At 38.3% G+C, this 25324-nt stretch overlaps 3 protein-coding genes across 3 annotated transcripts; 2 read left to right on the forward strand and 1 right to left on the reverse strand.

Annotated features, from left to right (window-relative positions):
- Nucleotides 1-600: 600 nt before the first annotated feature.
- LOC141846058 (potassium transporter 6-like) lies at nucleotides 601-3898 on the reverse strand. Its single transcript, XM_074734046.1, has 8 exons — nucleotides 3608-3898; nucleotides 3038-3542; nucleotides 2918-2971; nucleotides 2577-2837; nucleotides 2456-2508; nucleotides 2255-2378; nucleotides 1924-2178; nucleotides 601-1848 (listed from the first exon to the last, which is right to left on the reverse strand). Exons 1-8 carry the CDS (start codon nucleotides 3638-3640, stop codon nucleotides 788-790), a joined length of 2346 nt encoding a protein of 781 aa, XP_074590147.1. The 5' UTR covers nucleotides 3641-3898; the 3' UTR covers nucleotides 601-787.
- Nucleotides 3899-12594: 8696 nt separating this feature from the next.
- LOC141846545 (uncharacterized) lies at nucleotides 12595-17453 on the forward strand. Its single transcript, XM_074734585.1, has 9 exons — nucleotides 12595-13160; nucleotides 14756-14836; nucleotides 14932-14991; nucleotides 16382-16425; nucleotides 16537-16579; nucleotides 16676-16747; nucleotides 16826-16927; nucleotides 17026-17159; nucleotides 17238-17453. The coding sequence occupies exons 1-8, from the start codon at nucleotides 12774-12776 to the stop codon at nucleotides 17143-17145; spliced, it is 909 nt and encodes a 302-aa protein (XP_074590686.1). The 5' UTR covers nucleotides 12595-12773; the 3' UTR covers nucleotides 17146-17159; nucleotides 17238-17453.
- A 2237-nt stretch (nucleotides 17454-19690) lies between these two features.
- LOC141846429 (zinc finger protein CO3-like) lies at nucleotides 19691-21432 on the forward strand. The gene is made up of 2 exons (XM_074734475.1): nucleotides 19691-20282; nucleotides 21005-21432. The coding sequence occupies exons 1-2, from the start codon at nucleotides 19767-19769 to the stop codon at nucleotides 21347-21349; spliced, it is 861 nt and encodes a 286-aa protein (XP_074590576.1). The 5' UTR covers nucleotides 19691-19766; the 3' UTR covers nucleotides 21350-21432.
- Nucleotides 21433-25324: the final 3892 nt, after the last annotated feature.

Consider the following 25324-nt stretch of genomic DNA (forward strand, 5'->3'; position numbering starts at 1 on the left):
CCAGGTGCGCAACATATAAGAATTATATATACATATTTATTTATTTAATCATTTAATTGAGAATTTGAATCTTTTGGCATGTTTATTAAGAGGGAAAAATAAGCTTTCTTGTTTACTTGGAAGGAAGAGTCTTTCGAAGAAAGGAATTTGGGGAGAAGGCAACTTGATGTTCTCACTTGGTTATCAGATTCAAGGAACTTTAGTACTTTAGCCTGCAGGTCTAAAGTTCAAATCTGGGGAAGGAAAAAATCCACTGGGCAGGAGTGGAAGTCCTAGTAGATAACGACACAATCGATGGTCGACGGCCCATGACCCACAGAAAATAGGGGTCGGGATGAGTAGAATTTCCACGGGCGGACGGGCCGATCGTTACAATAAAAAAAGGCACTTTTTTATTGTAATGATCCGGCCTGTCCGCCCGTGAGAATTCTACTTATGGCCGACCCCTATTTTTCTATGGATCATAGACCTTCGACCATCGACCGTGTCGTTACCTACTAGGACTTTCCACTCCTACCCAGTGAATTTTTACTTTCTCCAGATTCGAACTCTAGACCTGCAGGCTAAAGTACTAAAGTTCCTTGAATCTGATAACCAATGAGAACTTAACTTTAATAATATACATGGAAGTGTAGGTACAAGAGATTCAACTGCAGTTTCTCGATTTACCTACTCACATATGATCATAAGATCAACCGTGTACTACTCACAGATGATCACAAGATCAACCGTGTAAGACTGTTAGAATGACAGATTCCACATTTTTCATAACAGACTCGCTCTCAGTTCAAACATAGTAAACCATTCCCACCTCCAAAGTAGAAGCATGTTGTATGTTCACCGCATACGCCGGACTCCGGCTGTTCCTCCTCAAGAACTCGTATCCCACGTTGATCGCCAGCCTCTTCACGAATCCCGATCCGCTCTTCGCCCTCACGTAGCAATGCCCCAGGATGAACGCCATCCCCGCTTCTCGCGCCTCCATCAGCTCTTCCAACTCCTCCCTCACTCTCGCATTCACCTGCTCGCTCGCCGCCGGCAGCACAAACCTCACCTTCTTCCTGCGCCCTTTCACGGACGACGACTCTATCTCTGTCGCATCGGACGGGCCAGCTGCTGCTTCCTCCGGATCGCCGTTCAATTCTCGCAGCCGAATTCCAGCTCCGACGACGGTCATTTTCTCATCCACTTTCTCCGGGGGTTCGCCGGCGCCGGCGAACCCATTTTCTCCCGGCGACGTCCCTGACCTGATGAACTCCGCGATGCTGAACACTAGGTCCTTCTCGAACTCCAGATCATCCTTGTGCACGTCGCGGTACCCGTATCGAACGATGCACCGATATATCCTGTGCTCCCTGGGACCGATCCTTCCGACGAGGAACCTCTCCTCCGGTTGGACGTGCGGCACGGGGACAGACTTGATGCAGAGGAACACCAGCACCTGATGGAACGCAGGTAGATTGGTGATGAAGTGGGAGAAGATGGCCGGAATTCCTGAAACGAGCTCCGTGTGTATGAGACCGATGCCATTGACGCGCACAATGCCGAGATTAGGACTGAGGCCGAGCAGCCAATCGATCGAGACCTTATTCTGGACGTCGAATTCGTACTTCTTGAGCACGCCGTAGTGCCAAACGTACATGATGAGCATGAAGATGAAGGAAAGAGCGATCGGAACCCACGCTCCTTCCAAGAACTTGATCACTGAAGCCGAGAAGTACAGAGCCTCGATCGTTCCGAAGAAGAAGATGAAGCATAGCGCCACAAATATGCTCTTGTGCCAGCACAAAACTATCACCAGCGACATCAAGCAAGTCGTAACCAGCATCACCGTGATCACGGCCAATCCTGTTCCAAGAAGCAAGATCGATGGAAATCAATTTCCAAGCTACGATTGCGATAGATCTTCGTGAGTGTTCTTACCTGCAGCATTACCCATATGCTTTGTGTCCCTGAAACCGATCGTCACTGCCAGACACAGTATCATCAGTATCCAGTTAATCTCGGGGATGTAAATTTGTCCATGAAATTTGGCAGATGTATGAACGATCTTCACTCGAGGAAAGCAACCCAAAGCCGAGCACTGCTTGATTATTGGAAAAGTACCAGTAATGATGGCTTGGCTTCCTACAACCGCTGCGAGGATCGCTATAACTAGAACAGGCCACCTTATTTGCTCTAGCAAGGAAGATCGATCACTTCAGTATCCATCGTCGTGGTGAAGACAGCTTACAAAGATGAAGTTAACAACTACCTGGAACAGAGACGTAGAATCCAATTCGATAGTCATTGGCAATGGCGTGGTGTCTGGACAAGTAAGCTGCTTGTCCCATGTATGCCAGGATCAATGATGGATAAACCACAAACGTAAAAGCAATCTGCATTCGTGTAGCCATCAATTGTCAGATTGGTTCTAAGAACAGATCGCAACTTACTCGAATCATCGTCTGCTTACCTTGATAGATAACTGTGAGAAATGCCCCAAATCTGCATACATGGCTTCTGAACCTGCACATACAAAATTTAGAAGGAAAGCAACAGAAACATATGGCGAATTATCGAAGAAACACAAATACCTGTTATGCATAATAGAATGCCACCCAAGGACATCCAGCCTGCTCTTTGGGTTTTCTTCAGGAATTTGTACATGTAGTATGGAGACAGAGCTTGGTAAACATGTGGATTCCAGTGGAAGATATTGTAAACACCGATCGAACTGATGCATAGAAGCCAAACGATTACTATTGGTGCAAACAAGAATCCGACTCGATGAGTTCCATAATGTTGCAGGGCGAACAATCCGATCAGTATCAGACATGCTATAGGAACTTCAACATCTGCAGAGATCAGAGAAGTGTTTTCAGAAGCAAACAATGAACAATTGTGTAAGGAATCGTAGATTTATGAACTTGCTTACATTTGTGGTGTTCCCTGGACATGGAAAGCTCGAGCCCTGAAACCGCCGAGAAAACTGCGATTTTTCCAGGAAGCAATCAACGGGGTGAACGAATTGCAGAGCACAATGAGGGCGGCTTACCGGAAATCGCCGGCGTGAAGACGCCGTCGCCGATGACCATGCACGTGCCAATTAGGGCAAGGAGGAGCAGCAACTTCTGCAGCACCTGGTGCCTCTCCAGCGCCGCCCTCAGCCCCGAGGGCGGCGCCTCCCCTCCGGCGCCGGCGTCGTCCGTCTTCTTGTAGGCGGAAATCTCCTCGTCCGCGCGCTGGCCGTTGGGGAGGAACCCGACGCGGGCGTGCCGGCAGAGGAGCGAGTAGAGCGCGAAGGTGCCGCCCTCGCCGTCGTCGTCGGCGCGGAGCACGATGAAGACGTACTTGAGCAGCGGCACGAGGGTGAGCGTCCAGAAGACGAAGGAGAGCACGCCGTAGATCTCCTCGTTGCTCTCCGAGTGGTGGATGTCCTCCGCGAACGTGCTCTTGTACACGTACAGCGGCGACGTGCCCAGGTCGCCGTACACCACGCCCAAGCTCTGGTACGCCAGCGACAGCGCCGCCCGCCACGAGCAGCTCCGCCGCCTCCTCTCCTGCGCCGCTGAGCAACCAATCAACAGACAAAAAAAATCCCAGCACCCAAAAAACGCAACTTTACCTCCAAAGCATTGGATTCCATGTCCATCGTCATGAGAGCGCCAAGAACTGGTCAAGAACAGACGAAAACCGTCAGCTTGCGGAGGATCAACGGCGGTGTCGATTTAATGCCTGAGAAACCGATGGCAGTTGAGTTTGCTTGGAGGAGTGGAATTGAATAGATTGAGGGAAGAGTGCGGTGGTGGGTATCATTCACTGGCTTGTCTGCTATCAGAATGGGTCAGGTTCCATGGCAGTGCGTGTGGAGGTGGACGCCATTATCGACCACAGAAGGAATGAGACCGTGTGTCCGCTGTCGGATCCCCTGCAAAAGTAAACAAAATCTAATAAAATCTAAGGAAATTTCTATATCTTTCTAGATATATGATATATTTACTATTTTTAAAAAACCCTATATATATTTTAAAAATTTTAATTAAAATTACTTCAAATGCTATTATTATTATTACTAATGATTAATAATAATAATAAGATGCCTTTTATAGATGATTAAGATTATCCATATTTATTAAATGTGGATCTCTAGAAATCTATCAAAAAGATTCAGTTCTTGTAGATTTTTCTTTTTGTTTTTGTTTTTTTGTCTTGCATCGTTTAATAATTTAAATTGTGTTCTAATAAATTAAATATAAAATATAGGAGAACCATCAAAGTAGAATTATTAGTTGAAAGTTGATAGGAATATGTGGCATTACTTTATTCAAAAGTATGCTTTTTTTCCATTTTTTGTGTATTTAATTAAATCTATAAAGGTGATGTAAAAGAAAGCAAATAAGATGTGACCAATTTATGTAATTACTTTATTAGTCAAAATATATTGGATAAAAAATAAAAAAATGTTTTTAAAAAAAATTATTGAAAGGACATTTTAACTCATGTACAATTGGATAAAGATATTATCTATCTTTCCGTATTATTTTTATTATTAACTCTTATCTAAATGCTAAATCGATTGAGTTTATTGTAACAGTTACGGTTTCGTAACTGTTACAACATAAATATTAGATTAAGAGGTCAAATCTGCACTGTAACTGCTATGATTCATTATTGCTACAATGTGAATAGTAGATAAATAAAATTGAATTTACGTTGTAGCAGTTATGAAATTATAATTATTACAATGTGAATATTTTTGAATAAGTTAAATATACATTATAATAGTTATGAAATCGTATCTATTACAATATATATTATTTTGATTGATTCAAATTTAAGGGAAGATAATAATAAAAATAATATTAAAGAACAGTTGATAAAATAAAAAAATATTTTTTTATAAAAAATCAAAATGAGATTTTTTTTAATATGATTATTGTGAAATATAATGTGAAGGGAGTTTATTTTGATACTTTAATAATAAAATCACGTGTAAAACGACGAGGGGAATTGGATAGAGTAGGCTTTTTGAATGTTTACCCCTTTATAATTTCAGTATTTTCATTTTGACTCTTGTTTAATTTTTTTTCTCATTTCTCATTTTAGCCCCATTATTTAATAGAATTCAAATGAAAGAAACAAAAATTTAGTACATATTTTAAATCACGTGTAAAACGAGGGGAATCGGATAGAGTAGGTTTTTTGGATCCTTGCCCCTTTATAATTTCACTATTTTCATTTTCAACTTTGTTTTAGATTTTTCTCATTTCTCATTTTGGTCCCACTATTTAATAGGATTTAAATGAAAGAAACAAAAGGCTAGCCATCATATAAGATTTTTGTTGCCATCTTATTATTTTTTGAAAAATAAATAAATAAGATTTTTAAGAAGAAAAAATCGAATTTGAATGAAAATTTGCCTTTTGTCACGTAACCTCAATCTTGGGGCAAAGATAGGAAGCCACGTTTTCATGTCAATCCCATAAACAAACAAAAAACGTGGCGATTTAAAAATAATTTATGTTGAGCTTGAAATGGATAATGATGAATAAGGGAATAATAATAATAATAATAAAAGATTTTCTAAATCTTTTGTCCTACTTAAGTGGGGGCCCGCACCTCCTTGTTTTAGTTTCTTAACACACAAATGTTCTTCATATTTTCATGGGAAGCAAAAGATTTCCATGGGCAATGATTGCTATTGGCTAACATAACACGGGGATCAACAATCAATAGGACTCCTCCTTATGGCTAGAGCTATCAAACATATTAATCTATGAAAGGATCGATCAATCCATCATAAACTCATTATACGATGAAACGGGACAGGTTGATCCATCAACTTAACAAATTGAGAATTTCTAATTCAAGACAGATTGAGAGTTAGGCAGGTTAACTCATAAGTATGTCAAAAAAAATAAAAAAATATTAAAAATTTTAAATTTGGAGTACAATTTAAACCGATCAAATTGAATGTTTAAGTTTAGATTGCGATTTAGATGGGTCAAGCCACTAGCTCATAAAATTTTCTACTTTAATTTTAAATTTAAAAAAATAAATTTTTTCAACCCATGAACCCACTCAAGCTCGCCACGGGTCGACTCACGTGGGTCGACCCACCTGAACTCACCTTAAAATAGATTGATAAAATTTCAATCCAACTAATTTAAATTGTTTAGCATGGCGAGTCAACCAGACGACTCTAATCCAAATTGATGACTTTGTTACCATCTCATTTTAAAAATAATAATAATAATTAAAAAAATCCTTTTTAAATTTATTATATTAAAATATATTTTATATGAAATTTACTCTAACTTTATTAAATTTCAACTTAATCAAAACTACTTTGATACACTATTACAACAATTATGACCATAACTATTATAAGTATGTAGTTATAAAATTTATTCCAACTAACATGTCATAGATGATCAAGTCATCTGTCAACGAACCGTTAACATGCACGCTCCTCAAAGATATTGGCCCGGAGAGACGAAAAGACCTAAAAAATATTCAAAAAGAGAGTTAGAATGACACCGGGATGGGTCTCTGCAAGTCACTCCGACGCTTAAGTTAGGATTTTGTGTGAGAAAGAAGTTTGATGACTTAAAGAAATTAAGATTGATGTGTGTGTGTACCTATGTCCATAAGTATAGGTACTCTTTTATGGAGTTGTTAATATTTATTTAAGATATTATTTCAAAATATCCGTTCTAATTTTAGAAAGATTCTGATTATTCATGTCTTTTGGAGATATTTTCTTTTTTTTTTGGAAGAAACAGTTCTAGGCTCTCCTGATTGCGCAGGTCAATTGACTCCTTAGGCTCTAGGATGGGGACTTGAGGCTGGGATAAGGACAGCACGTAATACTGAACGAGTGCCAAGGTCGGGACTCGAGGTCAAAATGAGATCAGCACATGACGCTAAACGAATGTCAAGGTCGGAGCTTGACTCGGAGCTCGAAGTTGGGACTCGAGGCTGAGATGAGATCAGCACGTGATGTTGAGCGAATGCCGAGGTCGGAGCTTGACTCGGAGCTCGAGGTCAGGACTCGAGGCTGAGATGAGGTCGACACGTGATACCTAGCGAGGCCGGAGCTCAAGGTCGGAACTCGAGGCTGAGATGAGGTCAGCATGTGATGCCGAGTGAGTGCCAAGGCCGGAGCTCAAGGTCGGGACTCGAGGCCAAGATGAGATCGACACATGATGTCGAACGAGTGCTGAAGCTAGACTGAGGTTAGGACTCAAGACCAAGATAAGATCGATACGTGATACCGAGCAAGTGTCGAGGCCAGAGTTTGACTCGGAGCTCGAGGTTGGGATTAAAGGTTGAGATGAGGTCGGCACATGATACCCAGCTAGTGTCGAGGTCAGAGCTCGAGGTCGAGACTCGAGGTTGAGATAAGGTCGATATGTGATGTCGAGCGAGTGCCGAGCTCGAGGTCGAAACTCTAAATCGAGATGAGATCAGTACGTGATGGCGAGCGAGTGCCGAGATCAGAGCTCGAGGTCCGGACTCAAGACTAAGATGAGATCAGTCGTGATGTCGAGCGAATACCGAGGTCAGAGCTCGAGGTCGGGACTCGAGACTGAGATGAGGTCAGCATATTATACTGAGCGAGTGTCGAGGTCGGAGTTCGAGTTTAGGACTTTAGACTGAGATGAGCTCGGCACATGATACCGAGTGAGTGCCGAGGTCGGAGCTCAAGGTCGGGACTTGAGGCTAAGACGAGATCGGCACGTGATGCCGAGCGAGTGCCGAGGCCGGAGCTCAAGGTCAGGTTCAAGGTTGAGATGAGATCAACATATGATGTTGAGCGAGTGCCGACGATAGAACTCGAAGGCCAAGACTCAAGGTTGAGATGAGATTGACACGTGATGCCGAATGAGTGCCAAGGCCAGAGCTCAAAATTGTGATAGAGGTGTTGGTTTATTAATTGTCCGGCTCTCAAATATTATTTAATCTTTCTCAATGATTATACTCTATCAGAATTATTTGCTTACGGAAGAAGGAAGGAGATTATTATTGGGTTGCAAGGGTGCAAACATAGTCTCACATCTAAAGTACATGGAAAAGATCATGGGGTTAAAAGGATGGAAAGTATCTCCATTGGTATGAGGCCTTTTGGGGAGAGCCCAAGAACAAAGCCATGAGGACTTAGGCCCAAAGTGGACAATATCATACCATTGTGGAGATATTTTGATTCCATCAGTACTAACAAGTGATATCAGAGCGAGACCACTCTTCACCGGACTAACCGTCGGATGAGCCATGATCTAGATCTAACCATGTGGTTTGAACCTTAAACAAAGGAAGTGGGTGCTCCCATGTTTGAATCAAGAGGACTAGACACCAGGTGAGAAGTCCTAGTAGGTCGGATGGACCGAGGGGCAAAAAGTCCCAGTTGCGACTAGGTGAGAAGTCCTAGTAGGTCGGGTGGATCGAGGGGCAAAAAATCCTGGTGGGTCGAGGATTCAGACATCAAAAAATGACGTTGAGGGGGGCTTGTGGTCCTTTGTTTGAGGGGGGGATTATTAGATTGCAAGAGTGCAAACATAGTCTCACATCTAAAGTACATGGAAAAGATCATGGGGTTAAAAGGATGGAAAGTATTTTCATTGGTATGAGACCTTTTGGGGAGAGCACAAGAACAAAATCATGAGGACTTACGCCCAAAGTGGACAATATCATATCATTGTGAAGATATTTGATTCTATCGGTACTAATAATTATGAACTTTAAGATCTAAAGGCATAGAAGAAGCTCTGTTGTCCCTGCACACCAAAAATGAGATATTGAACATAGAGGAATCAATAACAATAATAGCATCCAGAAGACTTACAATCTGATTCATCCAGACAGGTAAGGGGTTTATAGAGCTTATGAGTACTTCAAGAGGATTAATATAAAAATATTTATCTATAAAAAAATAACTTATAAAAGTTATAATAATTATTATTATAATATAAAACAATTTAATCAAAATTATCTCATTTAACAATCATGAGTTATAATCATAACTACAATAATAATACTAAGATAATGATATTTTAAATGTAAAAATATAATAGTTTGTTCTTTTAATATTTTTTTTCTAAATGAGATATTATGGTAATAGTATCGGGAATAAAGAGCTTTTTTTTTTTTTTAAAAGGAAATTTTTATAAATATAAAAAAACATTTTGATTAATTGGTGTTGAATAAAATCATTTTAAAGAGGTATTTTTGTTCAATTCCTTGAACAATGCCTGCAAATTATTTAATATTCATTTATATATAATGAAATCGTGAGGTATCATTTGAGATATAAAAGTGATAAAGACATCCAATTATTTTACCTTTATTACCTTTAAATACCCTCAAATGCTTTAATAATTGAGTGGAAAAGATACATCCACAAGCCAAAAGTGCTTTATTTCCTTTTTCAAAAAAGGACAATTTTTTTTAAAAAGAACTAAATCGCCATGCTTTTTGACCTAAAATGTTTAGAAAAAAGTCATTTCATTGAATAAGACAAGTCTATTTGGTATTTGGCACACTTGTAAATTTCTCAAATATTTTTTTTATAATCTAGACATTAAATTATATTCTTATAATTTGATTAATTTTATAGATGGATGACTCAGTCTCAAAAATTATCTATCAGATAAATTCAGAAACATACAGGCCTCCTCACTCAACAACTAACTTGTTAAATTTATCATCCTACTGAAAAAAATTATCTTACAATATATTTAGAGTTGTCAAATAGGCTAACTCATGGCGTGACAGATTAATCTATCAGAAATCCATCATATGGCGGGGTGGGACAGAATCGGCCCACCAACTTGGCGAATTGAAAATTTTTCAATCTAATCAAATTTAACGTGGGTCAACTCAAGGGTCTGTTAATAAATAAAAAAATATAAAAAATATTAAAATTTTTAATTTTAGATTGTAGTTTAAACGGGTTAAGTTGAAAATTTTAAGTTTGGATTGCGATTTAGATGAGTCAAGCCTACTCATTCATTGAATTTTCTCCTTTAAATTTATATTTTAAAGAAAATAAATAAATTTTCTCAACTTGCAAGCCAACCCATGTGAGTTATGGGCCTAGGTGGATCGATTCATCTGAATCCACTTTAAAATGGATTGATAAAATTTTAATTTAATCTGCTTAAATTATGCGACAAGATACATCAATGATCTGATGAACCTAACTTAAATTGATAGCTCTAAATATATTGTATATGAGATTCAAACAATGAATGCTTAAATAATCATCATTGCCCCATAGGCAAATAATTTGAAACATATAAATTGTATTAATTGTTTTGAATTGCATATGGATCGATGATGCCTCCTTCTTCATGTCATTTTCACAAGTTTAGGTAGTAGAAGACATAATTGTCCTACACATGATTAATTAAATTTGATAAAATATTAGGAATGTTTTCTTTATTTGACATATATTCTCATTTGTGTGGACATGCAAGATTCCCAAAACTTTTTGCTATATTTATTAGTGAGATTTGATAAAATAAAATTTGGACATTTTTAATTATCCTTTAATTTTGTTTCAAGAAAATATTACTTAATTAAGTTGTAGTTGGCACATAGTTTCTTAATTAATTAATTAAGAAGTTTATAAATAGATACTAATTATTGCTTATTTTTTATCATTATTTTGTTTGATATTTTATTAATTTATGTACTAAGGGATGATGATAGATGAGCAACTATCAGTTAAATTATGAGAAAGGACATCTGGGACAATGGTGCAAAAAAATCCTCACGAGGGCCCAGTTTGATTAGCGGGTATTTGCAAGAATTTTCCTTCAAAGGATGTTGGGACTATTGGGGTATGATTTAATGGTCATTGGCTCCCCAGGGATTAGTCCATGAGATTTGAGATTTATCATTTTTATGAGAAAGGTCACAGGTCCCAATTGGCTAGCGGGTGAAAGACTTTAGGGTTACTGGAATTATCTAATCTCATTTGCTCTCCTAGCTTTTATCTCTCAATGTCAATGTCGACCCAATAGAATACTTTTGTTGTTGGTGTCCGATCTTCACGTATTTCATTACTCCATCAAAAATTTCCTCTGCTGCTACCGTACTCTAAATTGGTAGTTTCCACCGCCTGTTTATGGGTTGAGCCCTTGGATTTGACAACAGACTTGAAAAACCACCTATAAACACTTTACGTCCAATCATTCCAGATAACGCTTGCATCCTCTGTCTTACAGTGATTGTTGACACAAAGTTAGCTGATGTTTGTTCCTCAGATACTGCCATTGCTTCTTCTTCGAGAAAAGAAATTCACGACTCGTGGGCCTTCTACCTCCATGCGACATTGTTCCATCAGACATTTTACAATGGAGCAAGGGATCAATTTTCGATGGACGCATGCCTCGAGAAAAAAAATCCCTCCCACTCTTTATCCACTTGGCAATTGGTGAGCGTAATCAATTTTTACTACAATGTGAAGAAAAAAATTCCACTTAATTATGGCATTCCCCTTATTTGTCATCTGGTAAATCCAAAAGTACAAACCACTTTTCCCCATCAGCCAATCATCTAGCCATTAACGTTTTAGATTTTTCATCCTATTGAAGTAAAATACCCAATAATACAACATAGTTGGGATTCAAACTCATCCTATTGAAGTAAAATACCCTAAAATATATCGTAGTTGGGATTCGAATTATGAGTGCCTAGTTAATTTGTTAAACTCCAGGAAGAGGACAATTACATGGAGACTACAAACTAAGATTCTTTTAATCCTTAAGTGAATATTAACTAAATATTTTCATTCATTAAATTAATTAATTGGTGACAGGAATTTGCTTTTTGTCTTTTTCAAGTTGAATTCGATAAGGCCGACCCACTAGTAGCTCATGGGCTAACCATCCATTAGTGGCCCAATTGCAGCCCAATTCTTAAGGTCTTTTTTTAATAAATAAATAAATAAGACGCTCATCCTAAATTTTTTATCCTATAATATCCACATTCTTCTGTAAAAGGCGGAATTCGCCACCTTAGCGGCCCCACACGGTCGACCCACGATCATTTGTGAGGAGGTAAATCGAGAAACTACAGTTGATCATGACGCAGGAAGATATTGTCTGGCTTCACCAGGATTCAAATCCTTGCCCTCTTCTACAACTCTGTTGCATCGTAACCAACTTAGTTATGCCCTATAAGCCATAATATCCTCATTCCACTAGTGTTATAGAGATAATCAAAGTAATTTTGGTCCTAACTTATTTTAGTATTAATTAAATTGCTTAAAATATGGGTTAAAATTACTTAATATTAATTAACATTAATTTAATTTGATAAAACTGATCAAATATTATTGTAATAATTTAATTAAAATTATTATACTTGAAAAAAGGAATTTAATGTGTTTTTGTATGCAAAAATGTATTTAATAATAATTTATTTTTATTCACTCCTTATCCATTTTATATTTCATTTTTTCGCATTAAAACATGCAATTAGAATTCACAATATTACTTAAACTTAATTATCGAAATAATTAATCGAATTAATTAAAAAAATTAATCTCTAATGACATTTATATACAATTTTATATTCTACAGTGAGATATTTGTACAGTGAGCGTTATCGGAGCATTTCGCAGCGACGCCGCTGTTCCTTCTCCTCCTCCGCTTCTTCGCCGATTCCGGCGGAGGAATCCACGACGCCGGCGCTCGGCGATTGCATCATCACCATCTTCGTCTTGCCTATGGTGGGAGAAGGGAAGAAAAAATGAGTTTTTTCTCGATCCTCTCGTCTTAAAAATGCTTATTTTAAGCCATCATTGTCATCAGCCGCCCCTCTCCTCCTTCCGTGCTCTCAAACCCCATCGATGCTCCTCTTTTCTTCCTAAGCTTCACTTCTTCTCCCGTCTCCAACGGTTCTCTGTGGAACTCCAGATTGCCCATGGCTGTTTCCCCCTCCCTCGATCCTCAAATCTTCTTTTCCAGTTCCACCCTAGGGTTTCAATTGGTGAAGCCGGGAAGTGCGCCGACCGAGAATTGGGAGATGAGAACAGTGATTTGGCGGATTTCGAGGACCTGGGCGAGGACAGCGAGGTGTTCAAGAAGACACTGCAGTTGGTTGAGTGCGCGATGTTCGCGTCTGTTGCTGGCCTCACCTACTTCTTGAGCAACTCCCTCGCTGTCGAGGTAGCTCGAATTAATATTCAGGAATTTCCCATTGTCTTGCTATCGAATGATTCTTTGGCAAAATTAGATTTACCTCCTGATTGTTTGCAAAAAGCTGTTGTCTTCATAAATTGTACGTATTGGGAATTAACCAATACGAGATTGCCATTGCGTTTATGGTGGTCCCAGGAGTTCATTCATATCATAAGCTTTTGATTTTGACCACTAGAAAGTTAAGATATTTTGGCCAAAACATCTTGATTGTCTTCTAGTAGTCACAATGCTTTGAGGAATGCATTCATGCCCTTAATTTTTAATTTTTCTAGCTACAAGGTTATTAAGGTGTGTTGGATGGCCTTTTAGTGATCAAAATGTTAAAATAAGTCAATCATGAAATTTTTCATTCTTTGAAGTATTTATTCATGGCCTTAGCTATTGGTTTTGATTATTGAAAGGACATTAAGATATTTTTGAAAGCTTTAGAGGCATTTGGACAAAATTTTTTGAGAATGAGGTGCACCCTTTGTTAAATCTTTATGATGCGTGGGATTGATAATTACTAAACTTCAAGTGCATCTTTGATAAAATGCAGACCATAATACATTTGAATAGGATCCTACCAAGCACTTATGTTAAAATGACAACCTCTGGGAATTAAGAGGATTAATAGTGATTTAATAAAGGAATTTTTCATTGCCTTGCTACTTGTCGATTTTTGTAGTTTTTTTTTCTCCTAATTTACTATCTTGGTTTAGTTGGATGAGTTATTGATGCAGTATGAAAAATCGCTGGCATCATTAAACACAAAGAAATAGGATTTTACACTAAGAATAAATCTCACAAAGAGGGAGAATATCATAAATCTAAGAATACTTCATTAGATGGGGATCAAAATCTCTTTCATAAACCAAACGATGAGACCAAGTCTCTTAACACAAGACTTAAAAACACAACAAACTTTTAAAAACTTATAAAACTTTGAAATATTAATAAACTTGTTTAAAATTTATAACCTTGTTTTGTTGAAACACCCCTAAAATTTAGCCCCAAAATTTCAATGGCATCTGTTGTTTTCTTTATTAGTTATATTCAGTGGCAATATTTTAATTGACAAAAATTAACTCTCTGCCTCTGTGATCACATTACATTAGAATAGGATCCCAGAAAGATTTTTTAACAGGATGCCAAAATCTCCAGGAATCAAGAGGATAAATAATGAACCTTGTAGTATTAGTTAACTCCCACTGAAAAGATCATGTTTTTCCTACTTTTACTCTTTTTCTCTTTTGTTCCCCATGCTTGTATCTTGATGTTAGCATTCATGATTTGCAAGTCTATATATATATATGTTTGTTGAAGATGTCATTGTGGACCTAGTTTAAGTGGTTCTGATGATGCTATCTAAATTCCTTCTAGTTGTGACTTGAAATTCTGATATCCAGTTGTTGATATGCTCAGGTATTAAATGCAGTCCTTCATTTAAGCTTTTGCTTGCTACACATTACCTCCCATCATCTTCTGTTTGCTGTTATTGATTCTCTTTGAAGAGCTTTAGCAGGGATCACCTGAACAATATTCATGAAATGTGTACTTTCTGTTGCTTTTGATACCTGCAGAATTACTTCGGTTGCTTCTTTTCCTTGCCGATAGTGATTTCTTCAATCAGATGGGGGATTGCAGCTGGTAGGAAGACCATGGTTTGTATAGTTATATTTTCCAAATTGTGGTCCTTTTTGTGTTCAGATTTGTTTATCAGATTCTCATTTGAATGCTGTTTTTGGTTTTCCACCAGGTAGCTACTGTCATGCTATTGTTCACGTTATCTGGTCCAGTAAAGGCATCTACATACCTTGTATGCAATTTAATTTTTATAATGTCAATATCCACACGTATTCTCATTATCCGTTCATCTACAAATCTTGTGAACTCATCAATCTCTTCTTCTCTAGAGTCTAGATCTTATAGATAAAAACTTATTCGTGCTTATTTGTCTTGATTGCATTTCAATTTTATTGTAGATTGAGATTATCTAGTATTCCTTCGCTAAGCTACGTTAAAATTTTGGAAACCAACAAGTTCTGAAACAATTAATATGCATATCATAACTCACCCAATTATTGAGAGCTATCTGCTAGCTGTTGCAATGGAAAAATATCCATAAAAAATGACCCTTACGTTAGCATGTTTCGGATCTCTACAAGGTTTTATTTCACGTTTCTTAGTCATTTTCAAGATAACATTTGATTTGTAAATATGATGAAGAATGATGTTTCTTTGGGGTAGTCTTTTTCCAAGTTAAAATTTTCTTTTTCAGTCTGAAATGCCTTATGACTGAAGTGCTTTTTGTCTTCAAAAACTAGGAGATGTGAATAACCCAAAATTCTACTAATCCAACAAGAGTTACAATGTGCTGGTTTGGAGTATGTCGCCATATTGACACATTGACTCAAGCACATGTACCTCTTCAAGGACTATCCATTTTGTGAGTGAGATCCTCAGCCTTTCCCTTTCATCGATAATATGCTTGAGACCCTACACCTAGCCATTGAGTTCAGTGTCTGTTTCTTATGAGGATTCAATGTTTAGGATTTGCATGCACCAGTTTGGCATATCGACGCTGCTTTGTGACAAGACATATTTAATGACATTTCTTCCCTCTCTCAAAAAAGTGCCATGACCCTTGAATGTTCAAGGCGTGTGACTTTCCAGTCTTCTCATCAGTCAATTTCAGATATGAAGTCTCCAAAATTGGTGTATCCCTATTGGACCTATGGCACATGAACAGCAAACATAACTTCAAAATTGAAAGCTTCTATGCAAAAAGTGCCAATAGACATAAATGTTTAAAGCACTTTCAATACACAACCATACCAGAATGTTTAAGAATCAATGACCAAATTCTAGAGACACTCTGCCATTTCAAAGAACTACTTTGTTTAACACCATGCGAAGCAGTTTTGAAGGTTTGGGTCAATGCAAGCATGAATGTTATTTTTTCCCTTCTCAAACCAAATATTTTCCTACATGATTCTGAATGTTGGAAAGCTAGTTCAATTATGATTCATGATGATTGAGAATGTTAACATTTGCGCTAGAGTTTCCTGTCATTCTCTTCATCCTGCAATGCTCTCGACCGTCTTAATGGGCATATGGCCTATTAGTTTTGAGTCTGCTTGGAGTATATCTGTCATTTCTTATCATGCATTATGGCTTTCATTTTTATGATACTTTTCTACCTGCAGCTTTTGCATGGTCTAGTTGGTCTTGCCATGGGTACATTATGGAGGTACATAACTATGCTAACGATCGATCTCTTCTCATTAGTCATACGCCTCTCTCGGCTCTATATTTTTCTGCAAGTAACTGCAACAGCCGTGCTGATTTCATATTCTTGCAGACTCCGTTTTAATTGGGCTACCTCGATTTTACTCAGCACTCTTGTATGCCCTGTGAAACCTTTTTTTTCATCTCTCAATTCAATTGTCCTTGAAATCCAAGTTGACCGAGTGTTTGATGCTGAATGTATCCGTGTGCAGATTCGTGCCATGGGAGCCGTTGGATACGTCTTGTTATCGTCATTCTTAATCAGAGAAAACATACTTGCCTTGGTATTATTGAAGTAGCTGATATGACCTCCATTTTATGGGCTTCACTTTCAGTCTAAAAGGATTTTCGATCTTTTGCAGATTACAATCAACATTCATGCCTCTCTAACATTCATATTTACGGCGATGGGAATCAATATAATCCCGTCCATGAATGCCATTTATTTGATATTCGGTAGCCTGGTAAGATTCAAAAAAACCCCACCGTTCTCGAGTGAAATCTTGCACCTGCTGCTCGTGCTCGGAACCAATTTTGATTTCTCATACAATTTGTGTTGCAGCTTCTTCTGAACTGTGGATTCTTCGTCTTTCTGCTGCATATCTTATACTCGATATTCCTTAGCAAGCTCGGCCTGAAGGATTCATTGACTCTTCCGGCATGGATGGAGAAAGCAATCTGATACCAATTCATAAGGTATACACAATAATATCCTTGTAAAATTGAGTTTCCAAGTGCAGTTCTTGATGATTAGTATATTTTTCGACATTGCAGATATGGAGTATTGTTGGTTCTGTTCTTGCTGATTATCGAATACGACTTTACGAGCAAGGATTTCAAGCTTCATAATAGTATTCAGGCCAGAAAAAGTAGATATAGAACTAGATTTAGTTAGAAAGATTTCTCCCTGCTATGGAACTTTGGAATTCAAGCTGAAGGCTTTCATGTTGGAATGAGTTGTAGTTCGATATGTCGATAAGAATTCTTTGTACTGGGCTTGTGCATGCCACCTGACCCTCCTTTAGTCCGATCAACTTGTCTAGATTGATCGACTTGTATGGCTAAATTGGTCGTATGGTCGATTCGATTGGCTAACCGACCTTGATCGGCCCATTAGGATCGTCTAGCTCAACGCGCTTGTGCATGCCACCTGACCCTCCTTTAGGCCGATCAACTTGTCTAGATTGATCGACTTGTAAGGCTCAATAGGTCATATGGTCGATTCGATTGGCTAACCGACCTTGATTGGCCCATTAGGATCGTCTAGCTCAACGTGCTTGTGCATGCCACCTGACCCTCCTTTAGGCCGATCAACTTGTCTAGATTGATCGACTTGTATGGCTCAATAGGTCATATGGTCGATTCGATTGGCTAACCGACCTTGATCGGTCCATTAGGATCGTCTAGCTCAACGTGCTTGTGTGTGCCACCTGACTCTCCTTTAGGTCGATCAACTTGTCTAGATTGATCGACTTGTATGGCTCAATAGGTAATATGGTTGATTCGATTGGCTAACCGACCTTGATTGGCCCATTAGGATCGTCTAGCTCAACGTGCTTGTGCATGCCACCTGACCCTCCTTTAAGCCGATCAACTTGTCTAGATTGATCGACTTGTATGGCTCAATAGGTTGTATGGTTGATTCGATTGGCTAACCGACCTTGACCGACCCATTAGGATCGTCTAGCTCAACGTGCTTGTCTTGACTCTTGAGCGACTCAGCTTGACTCACTTGACCTACTTGGTTGTTAGCTTTTACATAACGGATTATGTTTAGATAATATTCATTTTACCTATATCGAGTTTTTTTTATAATTTAAAATATTATTTTAATCAGATTCTAAGATAACCAACGTGTAACTACTATAATCTAAATTTTAAAATCTGATTCAAAATATTTTGGATAATTTATTTTAAATGAAGTATCTATTTGATTTTAATTTGAAAAGGGGCGCTCATTTGTCATTTGTCAAATTAGGTGGCTCTTTTTTATTTTTGTCTGTTATTTTATCAATTTTTTATTCGCTAATATTTGCTATAAATTTCGGACTCGCAAGTAATTAATTGATGGACCGCAGAAGGCCACAGCGACAGCTCAGTTCGTGGCCCGGGTTTGGATAAGCTTTTAACTCCACGTAGGCATGCAAACTCATGGCTATCGAATTATTTGAAGTTTAATTTGTCAAAAAATAGTTTATTTTAATTGAAAGGACCAAATTGATATAATGAAATCTTAAAGGATAAAAGTTAAAAGAGTGCGCTTTATTATTTTTCATCATAAAAATACTTTTATTTTAAAATTGTTTTAACATATTTGATTATACTATAATATAGAATAATTTAAGTAAACTTAATTGGTATGATAACATTGAAGTAATTTTAATTAAGTTAAAGTATTTTTAAATCAATTTAAACAATTTTAATTAAATTAGAAAACAATATTTTATTATTATAGTATTATATTATATATATATATATATATATAATATATAGGAAAATATTAGCGTCCTTATTCTGCGCTCCTTGTGTGCACCACCCGACCCATCGCCGTTGCCGGCGCTCCCGCTTCGCCGTCCGGCCACCGTCGACCGTCGCATCACGCTCGATGGACGCGTCGCTCACCGGCGCACAGTTCGGCACCGGATTCCGATCGGATAGTGGTCAGAATCCGACGAATTCGATCGCGATTTGGTCAGAAATCGCCTGTCAGTGCTAAGCGACCAATTCCGGCCAAACGCGGTCGAAATCCAATCAAATTTCGATCGGAGACCGGCCGAGGAAGGACCGCCTCGACTGGTCTCCGATCGGAATTTGGTCGGATTTCGATCGCGATTTGGCCGAAATCGGCTGCTAGTGCCGAGCGATCAATTTCGGCCGAATTCGTTGGATTCTGGTCAGAATCCGGGGCCGGGCTGTGCGCCGGCGAATTGCGCGTCCATCGGGCATGATGTGGCGGCCGGCGATGGCCGGATGGCGATGCGGCAGGGAGCAAGGTTGGGTCAGGTGGGAGCGCACAATATATATATATATATATATATATATCATTAAAAAAATGAAAGGCATAAATCTTTTTCAGTTCCACCCTCGGCTTTTATAAAAGGGGCGATGTGAAAATTCTATGCTTCCTCTCGCGGGACCCACCGGAACCGCAGCCAGCCACAAGTTGGCGTACCAGCTGCTCTCCCCCGCTAACTTCCTCCCACGTGTCACGCGATGGCTTCCCTGCCGCCGCCGTAACGAGTCCAGCACAAGATCTCGCGGAACACGCGGGAGGAGGATACTCAATCGCCGCTGCAGAATCTAATGATGAAGGTGGAAGCCACTGGCGGCAGGTGGGCGGCGGCGACGCCGCCACCGCCGCGCACGTGCGACTCGTGCCGCTCGGCGCCCTGCGCCGTCTACTGCCGCGCCGACGCTGCGTCCCTCTGCGCCGCCTGCGACGCGACCATCCACTCCGCCAACCAGCTCGCGCGCCGCCACCACCGCGTGCCGCTCCCCCACCCCGGCGCCGCCGGCGGCCTCGTCGTCCGCCCCGGCCTCGCCCTCCCCCTCCCCTACCACGTCGCCCTCCCGGCCTACCGCGACGCCGCCGACGAAGACGAGGAGGAGGCCGACTCCTGGCTGCTCCTCGATCCCGCCGAGGAAGAAATCGCCGGCGAGGTGGATGACCTCTTGGACCTCGTCGAGTACAACTCCGGCGAGAGTCAAGGGAAGAGCGAGGAGAGCGTGGGCGTGGTGCCAAGTGACCAGAAACAGAGCTTGGAGATGGCGTACGATGCCTCCAATGGATTCAATTACTCTGTTTCCCTCCATCAGAGTGTGAGTAACCATTAATTTTTTTAAATGATAATAATAATAATAATATAAAAAGTTATTTTCATGATATATCTTTCATACAATAGATCTATAAATAATTATTCTCTATTAACAGTATGTTCTTTCAACAAAATATTAGTTCATTTTCTAGGTGAAAGGATATTGTAAGTCATCATGCTATTTCCTTTGTATTTGCACTCTTAACATAGTATTAACTATGAAAGAGAAATCGATTGATATTGGATAGTCGAGGAACAATTGACATGAAGTTTTTGTTAGATCCGATAGAATTCAAATATATCTCCAAAATAGTATATAGATATCTCTATCTTATAATCCTAAGATCTTTAATCTCTTAATAGTCCCAACTTATCCCTTACAACATCCGGATCCCAATGGATCTGCCTCCTTAATGGTTTCAACGGACTATCTTACTAGGAGCTCCCTAATCATTCCTTTGTGAGGGTCCCCACATGACACCACATAGATCATGTTTTGATACCACTGTTAGATCTGATGGAATCTATATATATTTTCATATTGTCCATTTTAGAACTAAGTCTTTATGATTTTATTTTTAAACTTTATCTAAAAGGTTTCGGATATCTTCATCTTATAAATCTCTTTTTTTATGTATTTTTAATGTAAATTTTTACAACAGTTTTTATGTTTCTATTGAGATTGATGCTCCAAATATGTAATAAGTATACAATTCTTTGCTTTAGGTTTCTCCGTCGTCAATGGAAGTGCCGGTTGGATCGATGGCAGACATATCCGAAGGAACCATCAGTCTCTTCTCGGGTAATCACCCTCTTCCAATGCTACCCCATTTCGGCTCCATGGACAGAGAGGCCAGGGTGCTCAGGTACAGGGAGAAGAGGAAGATGAGGAGGTTTGAGAAGACGATAAGGTATGCGTCGAGGAAGGCGTATGCGGAAACACGGCCGCGGATCAAAGGTCGGTTCGCGAAGAAGTCGAATATCGATCTCGAAGTCGATCAGATGTTCGCTTCTCCTGCTCTGGGTGGCGATTTGGCCTTCGGTGTAGTTCCATCTTTCTCCTATGTATGAAATGAAGCTCTAGTGTGCGATACAATGGACAATTCTTGTTTGTGAATGGAATGCCTATGTAATGATACTAGATATCCAACTTACACCGAGTAATCCTATAAGTGATTAACTCGATCCCATGAAAATTTTATATCAACTACCAAGATAAATCAAGAAATATTCATAGTGATCCATTAAAATAATCTATTTTTTCTAATCTGTTACTTACTGGAGGAAAATCATCCCTACGATGTACCGCAACTGAATCTCGAATCCGAAATTATTAAGATCCATAAGAGGACATCTCTTTCATTTCCACAAGCGAACAAAGTATAATCAATAATTTGAAGAATTGGAATGATCAATGTGTAATCAACATGGATAAAACTTCACTGTGACAGAGAAAAAAACAAAAAATAGAAAAGAAAAACTCATCTCAAATATTTGTCATTTATTTATTTATTTATTTACCATCAAACAACAGTGTATAGTCACCTATTATTACATTACATACTTTCAATATTCATCATATTCATGGAAAACAAATAAATCACATGTAATCAAGAAATCGATTCTACTAAGGAAATTAGTGGCCATCTCCCGGACTTGGTCCAGAATTCTTTACTTCATCCAAATGGTACTCTCCGACACCACCATCCTTGCCTTGGCTCCGACCTCCGATCTTGATTCCTTCGAGCAATTGATCACTAATCAAATGATCCATAGCATTCAGAAGATAGATATCTTCTTGAACTTTAAAAGGCCTAGCTTGTGTTGGGAAGAAGAATTCACTTGCGAATAAGAGGAAGATGAAGAACAAGACCTTGTTTCGCATGGCCATGCCTACCGATCACCGAATGGAAGCGTTCGGTATGTAAGAGGTTATCTTAGTCTTGCAAAGAGGTACCTAAGTGTAGGGGATTATATAGGAATCTAAGGGAGGGATTTTATTTTGACCAAGGAGTTAAGTCAAACAAGGAAGCATCCATGTTTGAGCATTAGGTGGAATTGTGATGCTTGGAATTGAAAATTAAAATCAATTGAGTTGAAAAGGGAAACATTGAGTTGATTAAAGTGTGGCAAGAGTTTGATTTGATGGACTAAGAATCTCATTCTGACAAAATAAAGTTGGAAAATGTTGTTGGGGAAGATAGATATGCATGTGGAATCACAGTGACACGTGTTTGGAATTAAATTGAATTCAATGGAATGATGGTACAATAGTCAACTCCAAGTATTCTTCTTCTACAAAAATGGAACTTTCGTCAACTATAGATGGCAGTGTTTTACAAGTAAACTATTTATAATTCACTATACTCTAAACTGATTTAGATGTGTCAATCCATAAATTTAACAATTCTAATACCGACAGTATATATGCTGAAAAAAATGAACACATGTAACTTGGATTTCATTTAGATTTCTTGACAAATATACGAATTGTAGTTAACTATGAATTTATTCACAATCTAGGATGGAAAATTAGCACTCCAGAAAGTTATATAATTGATTTGTTGACTAACAGGTAACTTGGTCATACAAAACTCCTATTTCTCCTCAACAACCACCCCAGCAAACAAATTTCTTCGTGGGAGGCATACTGAATGACTCAACCACGCATTATGACTTCAAATTTATTGCATTAATTTCCATCTCATCCTCGATTTTCAAAATTCAACAATTTTAGATGCATCACAATTTCACTCCAAGGCTATAAGTTCTTCCATGCTCGGGTTGTAATTTAGAGCAAAGCAAGTGTTTGATTAATAAAATTAAATAGACAGGATAGATAAAGATCTACTTAATTATTATATTAAATAATTAGGTCTCTACTCTGATTTTTTTGACTTAAAGGTAATGTTCTTAGTACTGTTGCAATTTCCCAAAAGGCGCACTCAAGGTTTGAAATTGTCTAAAAAGTGCACCAAGGTTTGAGAATGCCCAAAAGGCACCTCTTTACCCTGGCCAAAGCTGATTTTTGCTCTGCTCTTTCCTCTCTCCTCTATGCAACAACTTTTCTTTCTTCTCTTAAATTAAATTTTCTTCTCTTCTCTGCATGACCTCTCCAAAACCAAGACCATATTCTAACTAAAAGTTAGCATAACAGTCAAGCACCTCCAGAGAGTCCAAAATAAGCAATGGAGGACACCGTTGGACTCCTTACAATCTTAGAAACCCATAGGACCTGAAGTGGGTCCAATCGAACCTGTCTAGGTTGATCAATAGATTTTGACCGAAACCCACTAATGGACCTAAGTATTTGGATTTCTGCAAACTTGCAACTACTAAAAGGGTTGAGCGAGTAGAAGGTATATATGATGCTAAACCTTGATTCCGAACAACGAACAACGTGAGCATGATGTCGGGAAATCAACACTACCATAAACTTGATTTGATCCCAGATTAGGCCCAACGTGGACGTGATCTCTCGGAGACCAAGACCATGTTAGGCCTGGTCTGACACAATGGAAATTTTATTAAAGTTTTAAAATTAAAAATAAAATTAAATATATTAAAGAGAAAAAAAGAAGGTTCTAGGTTCGTGGTAGTGTTGATCTCGCAACTTCAAACCCACATTGTTCATTGCTCAGAATCAAGGTTTGACATCATATGTATCTTCTCCTCGTTTAATTCTTCCTAGTGGTTGCAAGTTTATACAAATCCAAATAGTCTAGGTCTATCAGTAGATTTTGATCAAAACCCACTTAATGACCTAGACAGGTTCAATTGGACCTATTTTAGGTCCTATGAGTTTTTGAGACTGCGAGGAGTCCAATAGAACCTTACATTGTTTATTTTAGACTCTCCGATGGTGCTCCATTATTATGCTAACTTTCAACTAGAACGTAATCCTGATCTCGAGAAATCAGGCCCACATTGAACCTGATCTAGGATCAAGACCAGGCCCACAATGAAAATTTTATTAAAATTTTAAAATAAAAAATAAAATTAAATAAATGATAAATTTAAGAAGAAAAATAAGAGAGGAAAGATAGAGAAGAGAGGAAAATTTAATTTAATTTAAGAGGAAAGAAAAGAGAGAAAAGTTTCATGACGGAGGAAAGAGAAAAAGTCAACTTTGACAGAAGGGTAAAACAAGAAAGAGGTGCACCTTTTGGACATTCTCAAATTTCAGTGCGCCTTTTAGACAATTCCAAATTTGAATTTGCCCTTTGGGAAATTGCCGTAGTTACTGTGGCATCCTTAATTCAACCCATAAGACGCATACATTAATCAGTAATGGAATTTTAAGTTGCAGTGATGCTAAAAGAAAGAATGGATATTGATGCAGATTATACATCAGTTATAAGTGGTTTGGTAATTATACTATTTTGATTTTTCTTATCCTTTGATTTGATAATTTAATAGTAGAATCTTTTATTTTATTTTAGAAAGAGCATAATGAACTTATTATCTTTTTTTAATTAATGGTATTTCTTTTTAAATTTAATTTGTTTAAATCTATCCAACTATTGTGTCTCTATCAAATATTTATGTGAGATTTTTGTATAATTTGAGGAATAGAATTAATAGAATCAGATATCCAAATAATGGCTACAGACAACATATAGAAAGATTGCAAATGAATCATAAAAGCGACGTTTGATCAAATTTAAGACTGTTGAATTCAATGAGCACCAAGGAGAACAAACTAAAAGTAATTGGATTTAGAAACAATAACTAAAGAAGGAAGCATATTTTTCAAACCAGAAACTGACCTAGCTAAGCAGCTTTTGGAACAGGAACAGCCTCCAGATGTGGTAAAGTGACTGAGCGCAGTAGTTCCAGCAGAACACGAGCCCCAAGAAATGCAAGAGGATTGTGTTGGCAGAAGCTTATGAATTCAATCATAAGGAAGAACGGTAGAATAGTCAGAAATTTCTTCAGTAACTAAATTGAAATATAAATCTGTTACAATGCAGGTGTGACAGAGATTATAATCTCCACTTGACCAATAATTTTACATGAATGCAGCAGAAAGGTTAAACTTCTTGA

Source organism: Curcuma longa, chromosome 15 (genome assembly GCF_044706935.1).
Source record: "Curcuma longa cultivar G26 ecotype Majalengka, Jawa Barat chromosome 15, ITB_CL_G26_1.1, whole genome shotgun sequence".
NCBI classification, from domain to species: Eukaryota; Viridiplantae; Streptophyta; class Magnoliopsida; order Zingiberales; family Zingiberaceae; genus Curcuma; species Curcuma longa.